At 55.9% G+C, this 15,748-nt stretch overlaps 1 protein-coding gene across 2 annotated transcripts in view; it reads left to right on the top strand.

Moving 5' to 3' along the window:
* Positions 1-15,503, top strand: part of VIPR1 (vasoactive intestinal peptide receptor 1) — a 31,432-nt gene extending 15,929 nt beyond the window's left edge. The window contains exons 3-13 of one of the 2 annotated variants that reach the window (XM_043443187.1): positions 6-113; positions 3,972-4,078; positions 5,703-5,806; positions 6,220-6,352; positions 8,766-8,919; positions 9,461-9,521; positions 9,728-9,794; positions 10,168-10,259; positions 13,010-13,139; positions 13,366-13,407; positions 14,082-15,503. In XM_043443187.1, the coding sequence (XP_043299122.1) occupies positions 6-113; positions 3,972-4,078; positions 5,703-5,806; positions 6,220-6,352; positions 8,766-8,919; positions 9,461-9,521; positions 9,728-9,794; positions 10,168-10,259; positions 13,010-13,139; positions 13,366-13,407; positions 14,082-14,273 (1,190 nt within the window). In that variant the 3' untranslated portion in view covers positions 14,274-15,503. Of the gene's footprint in view, positions 1-5; positions 114-3,971; positions 4,079-5,699; positions 5,807-6,219; positions 6,353-8,765; positions 8,920-9,460; positions 9,522-9,727; positions 9,795-10,167; positions 10,260-13,009; positions 13,140-13,365; positions 13,408-14,081 lie in introns of both variants that reach the window. The other variant, XM_043443186.1, reaches the window with a different exon arrangement.
* Positions 15,504-15,748: the final 245 nt, after the last annotated feature.

Genomic DNA, 15,748 nt, shown 5'->3' with positions numbered 1-15,748 from the left:
CACAGGCTGCGGCAAGATGTGGGACAACCTCACCTGCTGGCCAGCCACCCCTAGGGGCCAGGTGGTTGTCTTGGCCTGTCCCCTCATCTTTAAGCTCTTCTCCCCCATTCAAGGTAAGAACCTCAGGTTGAAGGGCGGGAGCTGGGTGGCAGAAGTAGAGGCGGCTGGAGTGGGGAATCACCTCTCAGGGAAGTGAGACGACAAAGGAGGTGCTCAAAGGGGCTAGAGCAATCGGGGGTGGGGGGCCTTCCTGGAAGAGGCTGCACTGTTAGTTCTCTGAAGGGCTCATGAGATCTGATTAGCTCTTCCCAGAAAGATAAGCATGTGGGAAGGGCTCACTAAATATTTGTTCAGCGATTGATAACTGATTGACAGTTATGGCTTCCACGTTCCCATTTTGGGGGACTGGTCTTGATTCATTCTTTCACTACCTGGAGGCAATGACCTTTCAGACTGCGAAACTGGCCTTTCTTACACAACTTGTCAGGTCCTGCTTAAGTAAATATGCGCATATAAGGCAGAAAAGAAAAGGGGGAACCTCTTCAGGAAATGGACCGTCTTGATACTGAATAATTAAAGGGGCTTAGGGCACACAGTCAGTCATGCTTTCATTCAGAGAATGATCATTAAACACCTACTAGCTTGACCGGCACTAGGCTGGACAAACACAGCATGGGTCAGAAGGATGAAATGCGCTGTGTTCAGGGAGCTCATGTTCTAGTTGGAGAGACGTTTAGCAAGAAAACACACGCAAATATTATATAAGTAGTAAGCAGTGCTGGGAAAGAGAAGAGGCAGAAGCAAGCTAAGGCAGCCGTCCTGGCGGCCTCTACAAGGAGGTGATGCTGGGACCACTGTCTGAAGACCTGGGCTGGGAAAGAGTCTCAAAGATCCTAGCCGGGGGATCGCTGAGAGGATCCACAGCCCGTGGTATGAGCCCTGAGGAAATTCAGTGGAGGCCACGTGAGCTCAGGCGAGGGAGGAGAGGACAGAGACCAGGCGGGCAGAGGCCTGGAGGACTGCCAGGATGTGGGCTCTCCCTAAGTTCACTCAGCAGCCATGACGGAAGTTAAGCGGGTGATGGACACAGTCCAGCTGGGGATTTTTAACTGGTAGCTGGTTTCTGTGAGAAGAGAGAAGTCTGGGGGTACAAATGGGAAAACCCAACACCAGGGCAGAGGAGAGATGATGATGGTTTGGACCTGGGTGGACAGCAAGTCAGGGGAGGGAAGCAGGCAGGTGGGGGAAGTGGGAGGGGAGGGGTCATGTGTGCCCCACTCAGGTATGGGTTTGATGAGCTGGGGGAGAACAGAGGGAGGAGCAGGGCTGGGGTGGGAAGGGGTGGTGATGGACAGGACCTAGATAAGAATTGAGAGGATGAGCAAAAAGTCTCTCTCTCCAGGTGACCTTTCCCCCTCTGGGCCTATTTCCCTGTTTGTAAAGTGAGAATGGGAGGGGGACCAAATGGTCTCTTCGAGGCAGTCATGTTTTGCCCCCAAGTGCTCAGGGATGCGTGCTCAGCGGTCAAGGAGATCTGGGTGCTCTCCTTGAGGGTGGCCTCCGTGACATGCCTCAGCCACAGGCATGTCACAGTCCAGGCCAGCACCCACCTAGCCCAGCCCTCTTCCAGGGGGACCCAGCACCTGGGCAGGTAGGAGCTGAGCTCCCTGGGGCAGCTCTCATCATGCTCCCTTCAGCAGAGCCTGGCAACCAGCCTTTCTTCAGATCCCTGGGAGCGCCCGCCAATTGCATTCCACTCTGACACTATGCTAATTGCATCCCTCCTGAGGCTCTTCCTTCTGTCCCTGCTGGAATTGAGAACGCAGCTCCTTCACTTGAGAACCGGAACTCCAGCCCACCATCTGGCTAACGCGGAGGCTGCCAGCCTCACTGGGGCCCCCACCGAGCCCTCAGGCAGATGAGAGAAGGCAACTCTTCCTCGGGTGGAGTCAACCGCTCACTGAACCCACCTTGTGACAAGCTGAGTAGGAAGTGCACTTTACCCCTCGGGGTCCGTCAGCCAGATGCCCTTGTGCAGTGAACAACCTGCTCAGCTATCCTTGGCGGCCTTAGCCTCCGAAAATGATGGTGAGGAATAGGAGACTGGGTTAGGGGCTGAATCTGTAAGGGAAAGGGTGTGTTTTCCTGGGCAACCAGATGGAAAAAGTGTAAGCCAGGGAACTGGCCTAGCCCAGTGCCCCTTCCTCTGCAAAGTCCTTCCTGCCACAGTGGCAGGAAGGAACCTCACAGTGGAAAGAGACCCAGCCGACTGCTCCTTCCTGGAGATCCCCCCACCCCTAGCCATCCCTCAGTTCCCTATCCAGAAAGTGGGGTGACGAACACCTCCTTCAAATGGCAGCCAGGAAGATTCATGGAAATAACGAATAGGGAGTTACCTGGGATGCTCTGAGCACACGGCCAAGTTTCGAAGTATTAAACATGCGCAGGGACCCTCCCTGAGCTCAGGATAGCTTGACGCCTCCCGCCTCCTACAGCTCTGCACTTGGACGCCTGAACTAAGTCCTCAGTCACCTCAGTGCAGATGAGGGTCCAAGTCACCTGGGGAGAGTGTGGGGACCACACCTGCTCTACCCTGTATCTCCTATGTGGTTTTGGAAAAGTGACCAGCCTCTTGGAGCTCGGCTCCCCAACTGTGATGATGGAGGGGCTCCAAAAAGGATAATGTGCCTGAAGTGCTCTATCCAGTGTACCTGGGGAAAGTTCTCAAAACGTCCGTGGTGATGATGGTGATGGTGGTGATGTCAGTGGTGGTGCTGACAGTGGTGGCCCAGGTGAGAAAGCAGCTAGAGGGCAAGGATGTCAGGAGCCACCTTCTTTCTCAGTTCTTCCTCGTCAACTCGCTTGATCTCTTTCCCTAATCTTTTCTCCTCCCACCTTCTTTCTCAACTTCTTACCTCCTCCTCCTACCTGTTCTGTCTCCTCTCATCCTCTCTCCCTCTCCTTTTTCCCTCCTCCGCCTTCTCCCTCCTCCTCCTCCCTCCCTCTCCCACCACAAGCCTGGCAGGCGGTCTCTCTCCTGGACTCAGTCTCTGTAAGGAGTCCTGGGATAGAGGCGAGGGGGCCCCCTTTGTCCTACCCATTTCCTATCCAGCCCCTCCCTGCCCTGAAGAGGGGGACCCTAAGGGGTACCCCTCACCCCACATGGCCCATTAATGGTCCTATCCCTTGGCTGCAGCCCTGGGCCTCCAGGGACAGAGGACAGTGCACTGCCCTGGAAACCCAGCCTCAGCGGTTCAGCCCCGAGATTCTGCAATCCTGTGCGGCTCATTTCTTCTCGTGCTTGCCATTGCCTGGGCAGGTGCCCCTGCCAGCAACTCCCACTTCTCCATGTGTCAGGACTTCACATCTGTGCCTTTATACGATGTCCTCCAACTCTCACCCACCTCCTGCCTTACTCTGGTCCCTCTCCAGCAGCACATCTGAACCCCTGGCCCCCAGGGTATGGAAGGAAACCCAGACTCGTAGGCCCAGGCAGGCTGACCCAGGAGGACTGGGCAGGCCTGGGCCCCTTACGCCAGCCAGAAGGCTGCTGTCTGTACACACGGGACCAAGAAACCATCTGACATGGTAGCATCCATGGCCCTGTGACAGGGGTCAGCATTCAGCTCATGCCAAGGGTCAGGGATCAGTCCTTGCCAAGGATCCAGGCTGCCTGTGATGAGGATCAGGGTTTAAATCACCCTGAGGTCAGGTTTATACAGAGCAAGGGGCAGCAATGTCTGCCCTGTCATCTGTGTGAGAGGGTCCGCTGGCAGCCCTGGAGGGGCTTCTCCCTGCCCCAGGCTGCCCCATGATGTCCTGGGCATCTAGGTCAGAACAGCTGGAACCTGATGCTGCAGCAGATGGTAAGAGTAGGGCTGAGCCCACAGACAGACAGACTCCATGCCTACTCCTCCAACCTGCCAGCTCCCACCTCACCCTCTCTCCTCTCCGCCCCACCCTCCACCCAGGCCGCAACGTGAGCCGCAGCTGCACCGAAGCGGGCTGGACGCCCCTGGAGCCTGGCCCCTACCCCGTTGCCTGTGGCTTGGATGACAATTCATCGAGTTTGGATGAGGTGGGCCTCCATGCACCACTCACACACACAAACACACACACACACACACACACACACACACACACACAACTGCCCGGGCCTGCTGGCTCCTTCCACTCTCTCCCACCAAGGGGCATGGTTGCCCTCTGTGTAGGAGCCAGGACTCCTGGCATCTGCCCTCCCCAAGCCTCCTCCCTCTCCAGGCCCACATTCCCAGGGGCTCATCCCCCGGCTCCCCTGAAGGGTCCTGGAGAGGGCTTCCAGGAGAGGGCTTCCAGGAGGATGACACACAGCAGCAAAGCTGAGACCTCACCCTGAGGCCAGCCCACCCCACTCCCTCACAGGAACCTTGCTCCAGCCCTGGACATGGCAGGGCAGACAGAACCCCTCCCCCCTGTCTCACGCAGAAGGGAAACCGAGGTGCGGATCCTGGAGGGAACTGGCCTCAGATACCCAGCAGCCAGTCAGAGACAGGGCCAGGGACATTGTTCTCGGTCCCAGGGCAGGGATCTGCCCTGGAGCAGACTGTCAGTGGTCTCTCCAAGGATGTGGGGCCAGGAGCCAGGGAGAGATTCTGATGGGAAGCCTGGAATGTGATTGGAGTCCCAAGATAGGAGCCCCTCACAGCTTTGATGTGTGAACACTGTCTGGCTGTCTGTGATGACTTCTGTCCCACTCCTGATGCCTTTCACAGATAGGGACTTTTATCCCTCCCAAGAGGGCAGTAATTTTCTCAGAGGCCTTCAAAGCCCACCAGATCCTCAGGCAGGATCTAAATCCACTAAGTCCTTTCTAACCACTGGCCTCTATTCCAGCAGGGAGTAGGAGGCGGTGAGGAAGGAGGGGCTGCCCATGGCTTTGTGTGTGCATCCATGGGGCAGGGGCAGCAGGAAGCCCTCGGCATCCAGCTTTGTCCCACCTCCCCAGAAAGGCCAGAATGCCCTCCTCCTGCTAACCCCAGCCCCGACAAGTCACAAATTTGTGACACGATCCACCCCTAGTGTCTTCTTTGGGCTTCCCTGGAGGCTCAGTGGTAAAGAATCTGCCTGTCAATGCAGGAGACTTGGGTTCCATCCCTGGATCCGGAGGATCCCCTGGAGGAGGAAATGGCAACCCACTCCAGTATTCTTACCTGGGAAATCCCATGGACAGAGGAACCTGGAGGGCTACAGTCCATGGGGTCACAAAGAGTCAGACAAGACTTAGAGACTAAACAACAAGTGTCTTCTTTACTATTGTCTTCAGTGGGGAGGGAGGGCTTCGTGTGAGGGTCTGAAGGGTGAGCAGTCTTACGCCCAAGGATACCAAGCCCAGAGTTGGCTCAGAAGGTCTGCTGGACACATGACCGAAGAATGAATGGATGGGCCAGTGGAACGTGTGGCATTTTTGCTCCTTCCCCCACTGACCTTTCTCCTGTGAAGGAGCAGAGAAGAGTTGAGATCAACCCTCCGCCTCCACCCTGGGAAGCAGCCCTGACTCGTCTGTGGAAACCAGGGAGTCAGGGGGTCTGGGGACTGGGAGCCCCAGACCTCAGCCTCCTCATCTGCCAAGGCAGGGGAAGGGAGGCAGGATGCATAGGGCACCCCGCGCCTAGGTGAGCGCCCCTCACCCCACCCGAGATCCTCACCCCGCCTCCCTCTAGCAGCAGCAGACAGTGTTCTACAGTTCTGTGAAGACCGGCTACACCATCGGCTACAGCCTGTCCCTCGCCACCCTCCTGGTCGCCACGGCCATCCTGAGCCTGTTCAGGTGAGGACCAGCCCGAGCCACAGGCCTCAGAGAGACCGACCAGGTCACTCCGCTCCCAGGCATGCTGTTCCTTGCTCCACGGTCAGCCCCTATCCAGTCCTGCCCCAGCCCCCCTGCCAGGCCAGCCTCCCCTTGAGACAGCAGGCCACTCAGAGTGTTCCCCTGTGTCAGCCTCGTCCCTCACAGGGAGCCGGTCACCGGGGGATAGGTCACCAGAGGCCTGTGCCCTGGAAGGAGGTACGGCAAGCCAGGCTGCACATCTGGATAGGATGCCAGGGGACAGGGTCCCCCTTGAGGGTAGGGTCCGCATTCAGAGGCTTCGAGTCCTCCCCTCTCTCAGAGCGCTGGACGTGTTGGATGGGGCGGGGGTCTGAGGCCTTCTTCGGCCTCCCAGATCTGGCCGCCTCCCACAGGAAGCTCCACTGCACACGGAACTACATCCATATGCACCTCTTCATATCCTTCATCCTGAGGGCCGCCGCCGTCTTCATCAAAGACTTGGCCCTCTTCAACAGTGGGGAGACGGACCATTGCTCCAAGGGCTCGGTGAGGACCCATCCAGGCCTGCCGCCCTCTGCCCTCTCTCCTGAATCTCCTCTTCTCTCTCTCTTCCCTCCTGTCTTCCTCCCCTCTCTCTCCCTCTCTTTCTCTCTCTCCTAAGATGGCCAAACTCCTGTCTGACCCTGCCTGCCAGTTCCTTGAATCCCACTTCGCTCCCACAGCAGGAGGGGGTGCTTGGTCATCTGGGGGTTCACACACCTCCTCCTGCCAATGAGAAACACCTCTCCTGGGTGGGAAAGGGGACACTTGGGGCCACAGCTCATAACCTCCCCTTCCCGCCTCTGCTGCTAACTTCCCATGGGACTTTAGGGAACTCCCTGCCTCAAGTTTCCCCATCGTGCAAGGACATTTGAGCTTCCTTCCAACCCTCCTCCCTGCCATCCGCATCCCCAGGGCTCTGCTCATCATGCCCCTCTTTCTCCTCCCCCCATGGCCACCTGGAGCCAGTCCCACCCCACACCGCCCTGCTCTTCGTTTCTTCCCCTGCCGTCAGTCACTCTGGACCTGCCTAGGGAAGGGAGATTGAGAGCCTTTAAAGAAGTCATTGCCCACCACTAAGGAGTCCATCTCCTTAGTCCCTCCCTGAGTGCGCCGCAGCCCTGAGCAGAGACAGAGAGCTTAAGACCAGTCCTGTCTCCCGTCTACCCCTTGTGGTCAATGACTCATTGCCTCATGGGGGACCTCAGAGGTAGTGTGTTACTTCAGGGGTCAGCAGTACCTTCTCCCCAAAGAGTGGGATTGAAAGTGAATCTCTGCAGAGAGTGATGGTAGAATCTCGGGTGTCTCAAGGGAGAGGGAACACCAAGAGGGGCCACCCTGGTCATTCCCAGAGTGCCTCAGATGACCTCGCCTGGGAGCTGGGCTCAGACTTGTGGGACATGAGCCCCAGAGCCTGGGGAGCAGCCTGCAGCCTCCAGCGCACTTGTTGAGGATAATAGTGGCTTCCCTATGCATTAGCAGCTCTGTGAAGCTTTTCTAAGGCAAGAAGCAGCACAGATCATTGCCCTGTTAAAGATCTGAGTTATTCTTGCTGACAAGCAATGAGGGAGGGTGGGGGAAACAGACTGCCTACAGGAGGGACCTAAGTAAGACCTGAGGAAGGACTTTCCAGCCAGCAGAGGAGTGGAATCTGCTCTCTGAGGACACTTCAAAGCCAAGGGCACAGGAGAGAATGGTGGGAACCTGAGGCCTGGGTAGGGAGGAGTGAAAATAGAAGACTTCCTGGAGGTCGGTGTCTCTAAGCTCTGGCTTACACGTTTCTGGGCTCACTTTGAAATGGAAGATTGTTTCTGGGAGAGGACAGAGGGCCCAGAAGACCTTCTGATCATGCCAGCCGGGCCTCCCAGAGCCCCTGATTACCCTCCCCAGAGGTGTCCCTGACTTCTCCCCTGTCCTCACTCACCTGTCTAGGGAACCCATTCTTCACCCAGCTTCTTCACCGCCCAAGAGGAATGATCACCCCTCCCCTCCCCTCTTTTTTTCTAATTTCTTCATCCCCCTTCTCTTCCTCTTCTCTGTCCCTATCTTTCCCCAACAATTCCATCTAACCCCCTCATTTGCTTTATAGCTCACAGTGCCCCCTGCTACAGGTGCTCTGTTCCCCCTCCCCTCCCCTGTCCTTGAGGCTCCTGAGACAGTCCACAGCTCTTCTCCCTACACACTCAAGGGACTTTTGCTAATAAAAGCAAGAATTCCCCCTTATACCTCTTCCAGCTACTTTCCATTGGAATAAGGTGATTGAGTAGCAGAGGTGGTAAGTGGATGGATTGGTAGCTGGATGGCTGAGTAAATAATGTCTGGATGACTTGAGTAGGTGGGAAGATAGAAGGATGAAGTAAGAAAAATTGGATAGATGATGGGTAGAGGGGTGTGGTATATCGGTGGGTGGATGGAGGAGCAGACTGATGGACAAGTAGATAAATGAATGGATGAAGAGATGTCCAGGTGTCTGAGTCCATAGTGGATGTCTGATATGTAGATAATAAATGAATGGAGAGACTGATAGGTGAGTGTGTCGATGGATTGGCAGATGGAAGATGATGGTTGCCGATAGACAGATGATGGGTGGATGCACAGATGGTAGATAGAAAGTTGGGTGACTTGACAGTGGATGCTGGGGGTAGTGGGTAAGTGTATGGATAAGTGGATAAGTGGGCAGATGGATGATTGGGTGGGTAGGTGAGTTACTAGATATATAGATAGGAAGATAAATAGATAATAAATTCATGGGTGGATAATTAAAACTTTGAGCTTATTCCAAAGCATCTGATGATCTAAAATTAGTGCTAACTGGGAAGCTGGCTGTACAGTATACCTTTTGATCACCTCAGACAGAGATGTGGGCAGGCAGGGACCCCTGCTTACTCCAGTGAGCCCCCTCCCTGCTCCTCCCCTGCAGGTGGGCTGCAAGGCAGCCGTGGTCTTATTCCAGTACTGTGTCATGGCCAACTTCTTCTGGCTGCTGGTGGAGGGCCTCTACCTGCACACCCTGCTCGCCGTCTCCTTCTTCTCCGAGCGGAAGTACTTCTGGGGGTACATATTCATCGGCTGGGGTATGGTACCAGGGAGGGCTGTCAGGATGGGAACAAGGGGGCAAAGCTGGGGGAGCTCTTTAGGGGGGCGGGTACCAACCCAGCCTGCACCCTTAGGTCTTGCTGGGCTTCAAGTCCTACCTGCAGGGCACTCAGCCAAGGATTGAGAAAAGTCCTCCAATTGACCCCTGAGCAGGTGCCCTCTGGCTCCAGCTGTACCTCGGGCTGACCTGTGGGACAGACAGGCTCTCTGAACATCCTTCCACTTCCCCTTCACCCCTCGAAACACACAGGGATGCTGCTAATCTATAAAGCACCTCTGCCAAAAGGAGAGACTCCAAAAGGAGAGAAAGACTGTGCAGACAGGCACAGTCCTGCAGTCTTAAAGCTTCGCCCCCTCAGGAGAGTATCTCTGCAGAGTGAACTGTCTATGTATGCCACCATGAGTGACCGCATTGGAAACCCTCCCTTTTCTCTCCCTATCCCTCCCTGGTTCTTCCGCCTCATTTCTCCCTCTTTCTCCCATGCCCTCTCTTCTTTCTCTCTCCTTCGGTCCTGACAGGGGTGCCCAGCACATTCACCCTGGTGTGGACCATCATCAGGATCCATTTTGAGGATTATGGGTGAGCTGTCAGCCTGCCCCCTCCTCCTGGCTCCCTACACTCAGGGCAGATCCCCTGGGTGGGATCAGGAGGGGCTGGGGAGTAACAGACTCTGGGCCAGTGGTTTTTAAAGGGCTCCGGGGCAGAGCTGGGGACAGCGGGAGGAGGACTGACTCTCTGGGGCCGAGGACAAGCTCCCTCATTCTCCCCTCTGTCTCCTGCCCCAGATGCTGGGACACAATCAACTCCTCACTGTGGTGGATCATAAAGGCCCCCATCCTCGCCTCCATCTTGGTAAGGCCTCCTTCCACCACTTAGGGAGGGGGAGACTGGGCCCGGAGTGGGTAGACAATTGGCCAAGATCCCACTGGACATTCATGTCTAGGTCAGAACTGAAACCTAGACTTCCTGATCGATGCCTAAGGCAGGACTGTCCCCAACTCCTTCCCCAGCAGTTCTTCCTCTAGAGTAGAGAAAGCAAATGGGGAGGCCCAGACCTTGGGGGTGTGAAAGAGGGTTCCTGGATGACTCTCCCGAAGAGGGAAGAGCTAGGGGAAAGGTACAATAGACCGGTAACTGGGCCCTGGGGGACAAGGCCATCATTCCAGGGGACTAGACACCCTTCCTCCCCTCTCTGACCACCTAACCTTGGCCCCCGACCCACCAGGTGAATTTCATCCTGTTCATTCGCATCATTGGAATCCTGGTTCAGAAACTGCGGCCCCCAGATGTCGGGAAGAGTGACAGCAGCCCGTACTCGTGAGCACGGACCCAGGGCCCCGGCCCTCCCAATATCCCCAGCTCCAGTCCTCAGATCATCCCCCATTCCCTAGAAGCTCCCTGCCAGAGTCACCAAACAACCACCATGCTCTGCCCAGCTCCACGCCATGGCCTGGCTCAGTCCACACATGTCCCCACCCCCGCCCTCACCTGGCCCGTGAGTCCCAGGGCTGCTTCTCTTCACGACTTGCCTAGAAGGTGATCTGCCCTGCTGTGTATCTGCTGCTAAACGAGGGAGCTCAAGAAAATAGGAGATAACCTGTGTCCTGTTCACACCACGTGCCCAGTGCCTGACTTGTGCCTGGCTCAAAAATGGGGTGCGGTAGACGGATGCCTCGGGGGAGCCCCAGGTCTACCAAGGAAACAGCCACATTCAGGGCTCAGTAACCCCTGAGAGTAGCAATGGCACCCGTAGGTTACATGCCAGGCGCGTGCAATGGGGTTTCCAGGCTTCATCTCATTCCATCCATATAGTCTCCTCCATGGGTTATTTGCTCAGTCATGTCTGACTCTCTGTGACCCCATGGACTGTAGCCTGCCAGGCTCCTCTGTCCATGGGATTCTCCAGGCAAGAATACTGGAGTGGGTTGCCGTTTCCTTCTCCAAGTCTCCTCCAAATTGTACCCATTTCACAGATGAGGAAACTGACCCATACTCCCTCCTCCTCCTCAAAGGTTTGGGACCACATCACCATGGTGGGGGGAGGGCACAGTGTCTGTGGGGACAGAGGTCATAGCCTTGCTTGAAAGGTGTGAGGGGCATTCCTGTGCTTGTGGAAGAGGAGGGGATGAGAGAACTGGCAGGTTTCATTAAAACAACTAAGCTGGAAGACAGAACTAGAGAAACACAAAGCGTGTGGCTACGGGAGGGTGAGTCAGTCTGTACACCCGCAGATGGGAACAGGAGATTGATTATCTGCACTGCACGGACAAGACGAACCTGGGGCATCCCACTAGGGCCTTTTAGTCCTGGGATTCTAGAATGTTCTCCTGGGCCCGGCTTCTCTCTGGGGAATCTGTGCTGTGGTTCTAATCTGGTTAGAAAGAATGTCACGAGCTGCTGGATTTAGGATTCTATTCTGGAATCCTGCGATTCTCTCTGATGAGACAAGAACGACTTGAGTTCCTGGTGTGACAGCTCTCCCTCCTGCCGGGTGTGGAGGCGGGGCTTCCCTTCCAGTCTGAGAAAGGAAGGCCCTGCAGGGGCTGCAGTGGGCCCGAGGGCTAGCTCAGCAGGCCAGTGCCCGCTCTTCCTCTAATTTGCCTGCGGGGCCTTGTTTCCCCCAAACATACAACCGCTCAAAAGGGCTTGGATCTGAGGCAGAGCGAGCCGGTCATCGCCAGGTCCACGTGGGTGAGGTGGAAACTGAACAGCTGTCGGCAGGCAGAAGAGGTGGGGGGAGTGGAAGATGGAGCTCCCTGTGGAGGGACTGTCAGCTCCCACTCTCCACCTCCCCACAAGCCTTCAATTTAAAGAAAGCCTCCATCTGTCAGTCGCGGGTGCGTGGGATAGGTTTGCAGCCAAGGAGTGGTGGGCAGGGCTGGGGATGTTGGTGTGGTGGGGAACCAGGTCCAGGAAGGAGTGGGTAGGTCCTCAGGCTCAGGGCTAGGCTCCCCTGGACTGACTGCCAGGGCAGGAGAGAGAAAGGCAGAGACACATCCAGCCCTCAGACCTCTCCCAGCGCGAGGACTGTGGGTTCACGCTGCCTGGACTAACTATGAGGTCAGGGGGCTGGCTGGGAGGCCTGAACCAGGATGAACCCTGCTCCACGGGAAAGGGGCGAGTCATCTCAAGTGACTGTGGACCCTGCTGAACACACAAGGGTGGTTAAGAAAGAGCTGGTCTTTCAGAGAATGCTGGGGTTGCATGTATTGGTCAGGGGGAGACAGGGGGAAAGGGGTGTGATCCCAGAAAAGGTAGCAACTCCTGGGGAAGTGGACACAGCAGAGAAGCCAAATACAGGGCTTTGCTAATTGACCCCTAGTCACCCTTGGTGACCAAGCACAAACTTGAGCACCCACCATCCTCCCAAGTGACCTTGGACAGATGTGGTCAGCTACCCAAGGACAAAGCCTTCCTTCCCAAAGGCCCTCAAATTCCAGTAAAGCATTGGTCTCTCATGAAAACATTGCACTTTGTAGTGCCCAAAGCGCTTCTGAGTTTACAGGTGTTGGATGGCATCACCAACTCAATGGAGATAAGTTTGAGCAAACTCCGGGAGATAGTGAAGAACAGGGAAGCCTGGTGTGCTGCAGTCCATGAGATCCCAAAGAGTTGGACACAATAGAGAGATGGAAAAACCACTTCTCTTACTTGACCATGTTGAGCATACACTCGCCCCATTGTACAAATTGGATAAATTGAGACCAGAGAAAGAGAAACCAAGTTCTCCCATTGCTTAATACCCCATTAGTGGCCATGGAGCCTAAAATAGCCACTATTATGCATCATCCTTGGGTTTTTCAGCAGTGGTCTTCCTTTATGTGCTCTCCTCCAGGAAGTGAAATAGAGGGGTTACGCTCTCTCTCTCTCTCTCATGAGCCTGTCCAGGAGAGGAGGGCCGGGGGAGCATGAGGATACAGGCACTGCAGATGCAGAACAGAAACATGTGGATATAGGGCTTACGAAACCCCACAGCCCATCCTCACACATCCTGCTCCTTGTCCCTGTCTTCTGTATCCACATGTGTGGACACCCATGCCCACTGCCTGCCCCTCCCCTGTCCCCAGGAGATTGGCCAAGTCCACCCTTCTGCTGATCCCCCTGTTTGGCGTGCACTACATCATGTTCGCCTTCTTCCCCGACAACTTTAAGGCTGAAGTGAAAATGGTGTTTGAGCTCGTCGTGGGGTCTTTCCAGGTAGGAACTGTGGACATAAGGCTGCATTCTTCTCTGGGCTTTAAGGGAGGGGATTCTCCTGGGTCCTTGGCCTCTTGCCCGTAGATGACAATCTTTTCACTGTAATAAGTATCTACTAAGCACCTACTCTACGTTTAGCCCTTTGATTATCCAAGGGAACATGGGTGGGGCAGGGCTTGGGGCTCTCCGAGTCTGTCTACCTCACTTCTGCTCCCTTCCTCCCTAGGGTTTCGTGGTGGCCATCCTCTACTGCTTCCTGAATGGTGAGGTAAGCCCCTCCCAGACCCTGGGGGCCAGGGAACAGAAGTCTGGTAGCCTCAGGGTTCAAAAACCCTGATGCGTGGAGCAGAGACGGGTCAAACCTTGCTATGCCAAAGGTGGTCCTCAGACTAGTACGTCAGTGATGGCACCTAGGACCTTGCTTAAAATGCTGATTTCTGGGACAACCCCGGACTTGCTGACTTTGAATCTGCTTTGAAGAAAATCTCCGGGGATTCTTGTGATTCGTGAGAGAAGAGTGTGAGAAGTGCTGTGTTGGGTGGCTATGTGCAGTGTGAGCGGGGATGGGTGGAGGCAGCAAGGTTGAGTCACTGTGGAGCCCGGTTACAAAGCACAAAAATCTACTTGGATGAGTTCAGTGATTTAGAGGGCAAGGATCTGGAGACTAGAGTACCGCCACCCACCCCCTGCAGCATCCCACTCCCTGCCTAGACTGCATTCTCTGATCCTCTCTGGCTCCCACCTCCCCCAACTCCAGTGGCTTGATTTGGCCTGGCTCCAAGGAGGTCCCATCTCTGCAGCGCCCAAAGTAGCATCTGGCCCCTCACATTAGACTCCTCAAGAGGATATGACTGCCTGCCTCCGCATCCTAGATGGACTGCAGCCCAGTCAGCATGGCGGGAGGCTTCCTTGGGGCGGGCCTGACCATTCTCCTTCTCCCAGGTGCAGGCAGAGCTGCGGCGGAAGTGGCGGCGCTGGCACCTGCAGGGCGTCTTGGGTTGGGACCCCAAATACCAGCACCCATCCGCAGGCAGCAACGGGGCCACGTGCAGCACGCAGGTCTCCATGCTGACCCGCGTCAGCCCTGGTGCAGGCCGCTCCTCCAGCTTCCAGGCCGAAGTCTCCCTGGTCTGACCGCCAGGTGCCCAGGCGGCTGGGCGGCACCTCTCGCCGGCACTGCCCGCCACCCCGCGCGGCTCCGGGGGCAGAGACCTCTCGGGCGAGGTCAGCCCCAGCCCTGAGCTCAGGAGGCTTCCCCGGGCCCCCAGATCACTGTCCGGCAGTCCCTGGAGAACGCTGCCTTTGCTCCTGCCTGGACAGACGAGGGTACATAGATGGAGGAACACTGGAAGCTCCTACCTGGAAGACGTGGGGTGAAGCTGTCTTCAGACTCCGCCCCCAAAGACTTCCTCCGCCAATTGAGGGCAAGAAATCTGCATACTCTCGCCTGATTCCACCCTGGGTAGCTCACGCGACCCACCCGACCCATCGGAGAAAGGCCACCGCCTATCCCCAGACAGTGCATTTGGGAATGTGCTGTTATCTCAGGCGACAAGGGTACTGCCCTGAAAGGTCACCTGCCACCACCACCTGGACAGTGCCTGAAGTTCCACCGTTGACATCAGGTTCTTTTGGGTTAAGCATCACCATTCAGGCATCTCTCCAAACATGCAGTCCCCTCCCTCAGTGCCTCCTCATAGCTGCCAGCTCTTCGCAGTGAATGAGTTTTTCTGCCTCCAGCAGGTGCGGTTGTAAACAAGGAGTTTTTAGTTTGGGGAGGGCAGCTATCTCCATAATCCCTGCTAGGATGGAGCTGCCCCGGGATGGCTGGACCAATTCCAAGAGATTACCTCCAGCCCTACCGATCCTCACCAGCTCTGGGAGCTGCCCACCTATGTGCCAACTATTAGCACCAGGCTCAGAGATGATGGATGCTCACAGGCCCCTTCATCCTCACAGCAACCCTGCAAGGTGGGCACTATCACAGTGAGCCTCACCCAGAGCAGGTACCTCACCTTGTCACACAGACAGGATTTGAACTCAGATCTTGCTGATGGGAAAGTGAAAGCACAGACTCTTAACTGCTGCCTTTTATATATTGTAACCAGCTGAATCCTCTTGCTTATTTGTATCACCACTGGTATTGTTATTAGCACCATCCCCGAACCCCATTCCCATTCTCCCCGGAGTGTGGCTGAGGAGTCCTCTGGCCCGTGTATCCTCTGGACAAGAGCCTGGGGGTTGTCACAGCCTGTATCTTCCCTGCACCCCTGTGGCCACACGGCTTGCTATCCACGCCCCAGCCAGAAGATCCCCTTGGGACTACAAACAGGCTTGTGCAACAATAAACACTGGGTTGGATTAGCCTGGCTTTCCTGGTGGTTGGTGTTCCCATGTGGGGTAAAATGGGGACCAGCTTCCAACTCGTGGCCATCCCCCCAGCCCCCATTCCAAGGAGGGCTGGCCAAAGTCGTCACTGAAGTCAGACGCCACCACCCCTCTGGCTTCCGTGTGAGGAACACACAGTTCTAAGGGCTTTCAGCTCACATATTGCTCAGTGGGACCCTCTCTTCTCTGAGTGTGGTGAAGTTATATCCCGTCCTTGTTGT

The sequence above is a fragment of the Cervus canadensis genome, chromosome 22 (assembly GCF_019320065.1).
Source record: "Cervus canadensis isolate Bull #8, Minnesota chromosome 22, ASM1932006v1, whole genome shotgun sequence".
NCBI lineage: Eukaryota > Metazoa > Chordata > Mammalia > Artiodactyla > Cervidae > Cervus > Cervus canadensis.
Note: the sequence above shows the minus strand (reverse complement) of the source record. Positions and strands in the feature narration are given on the sequence as shown.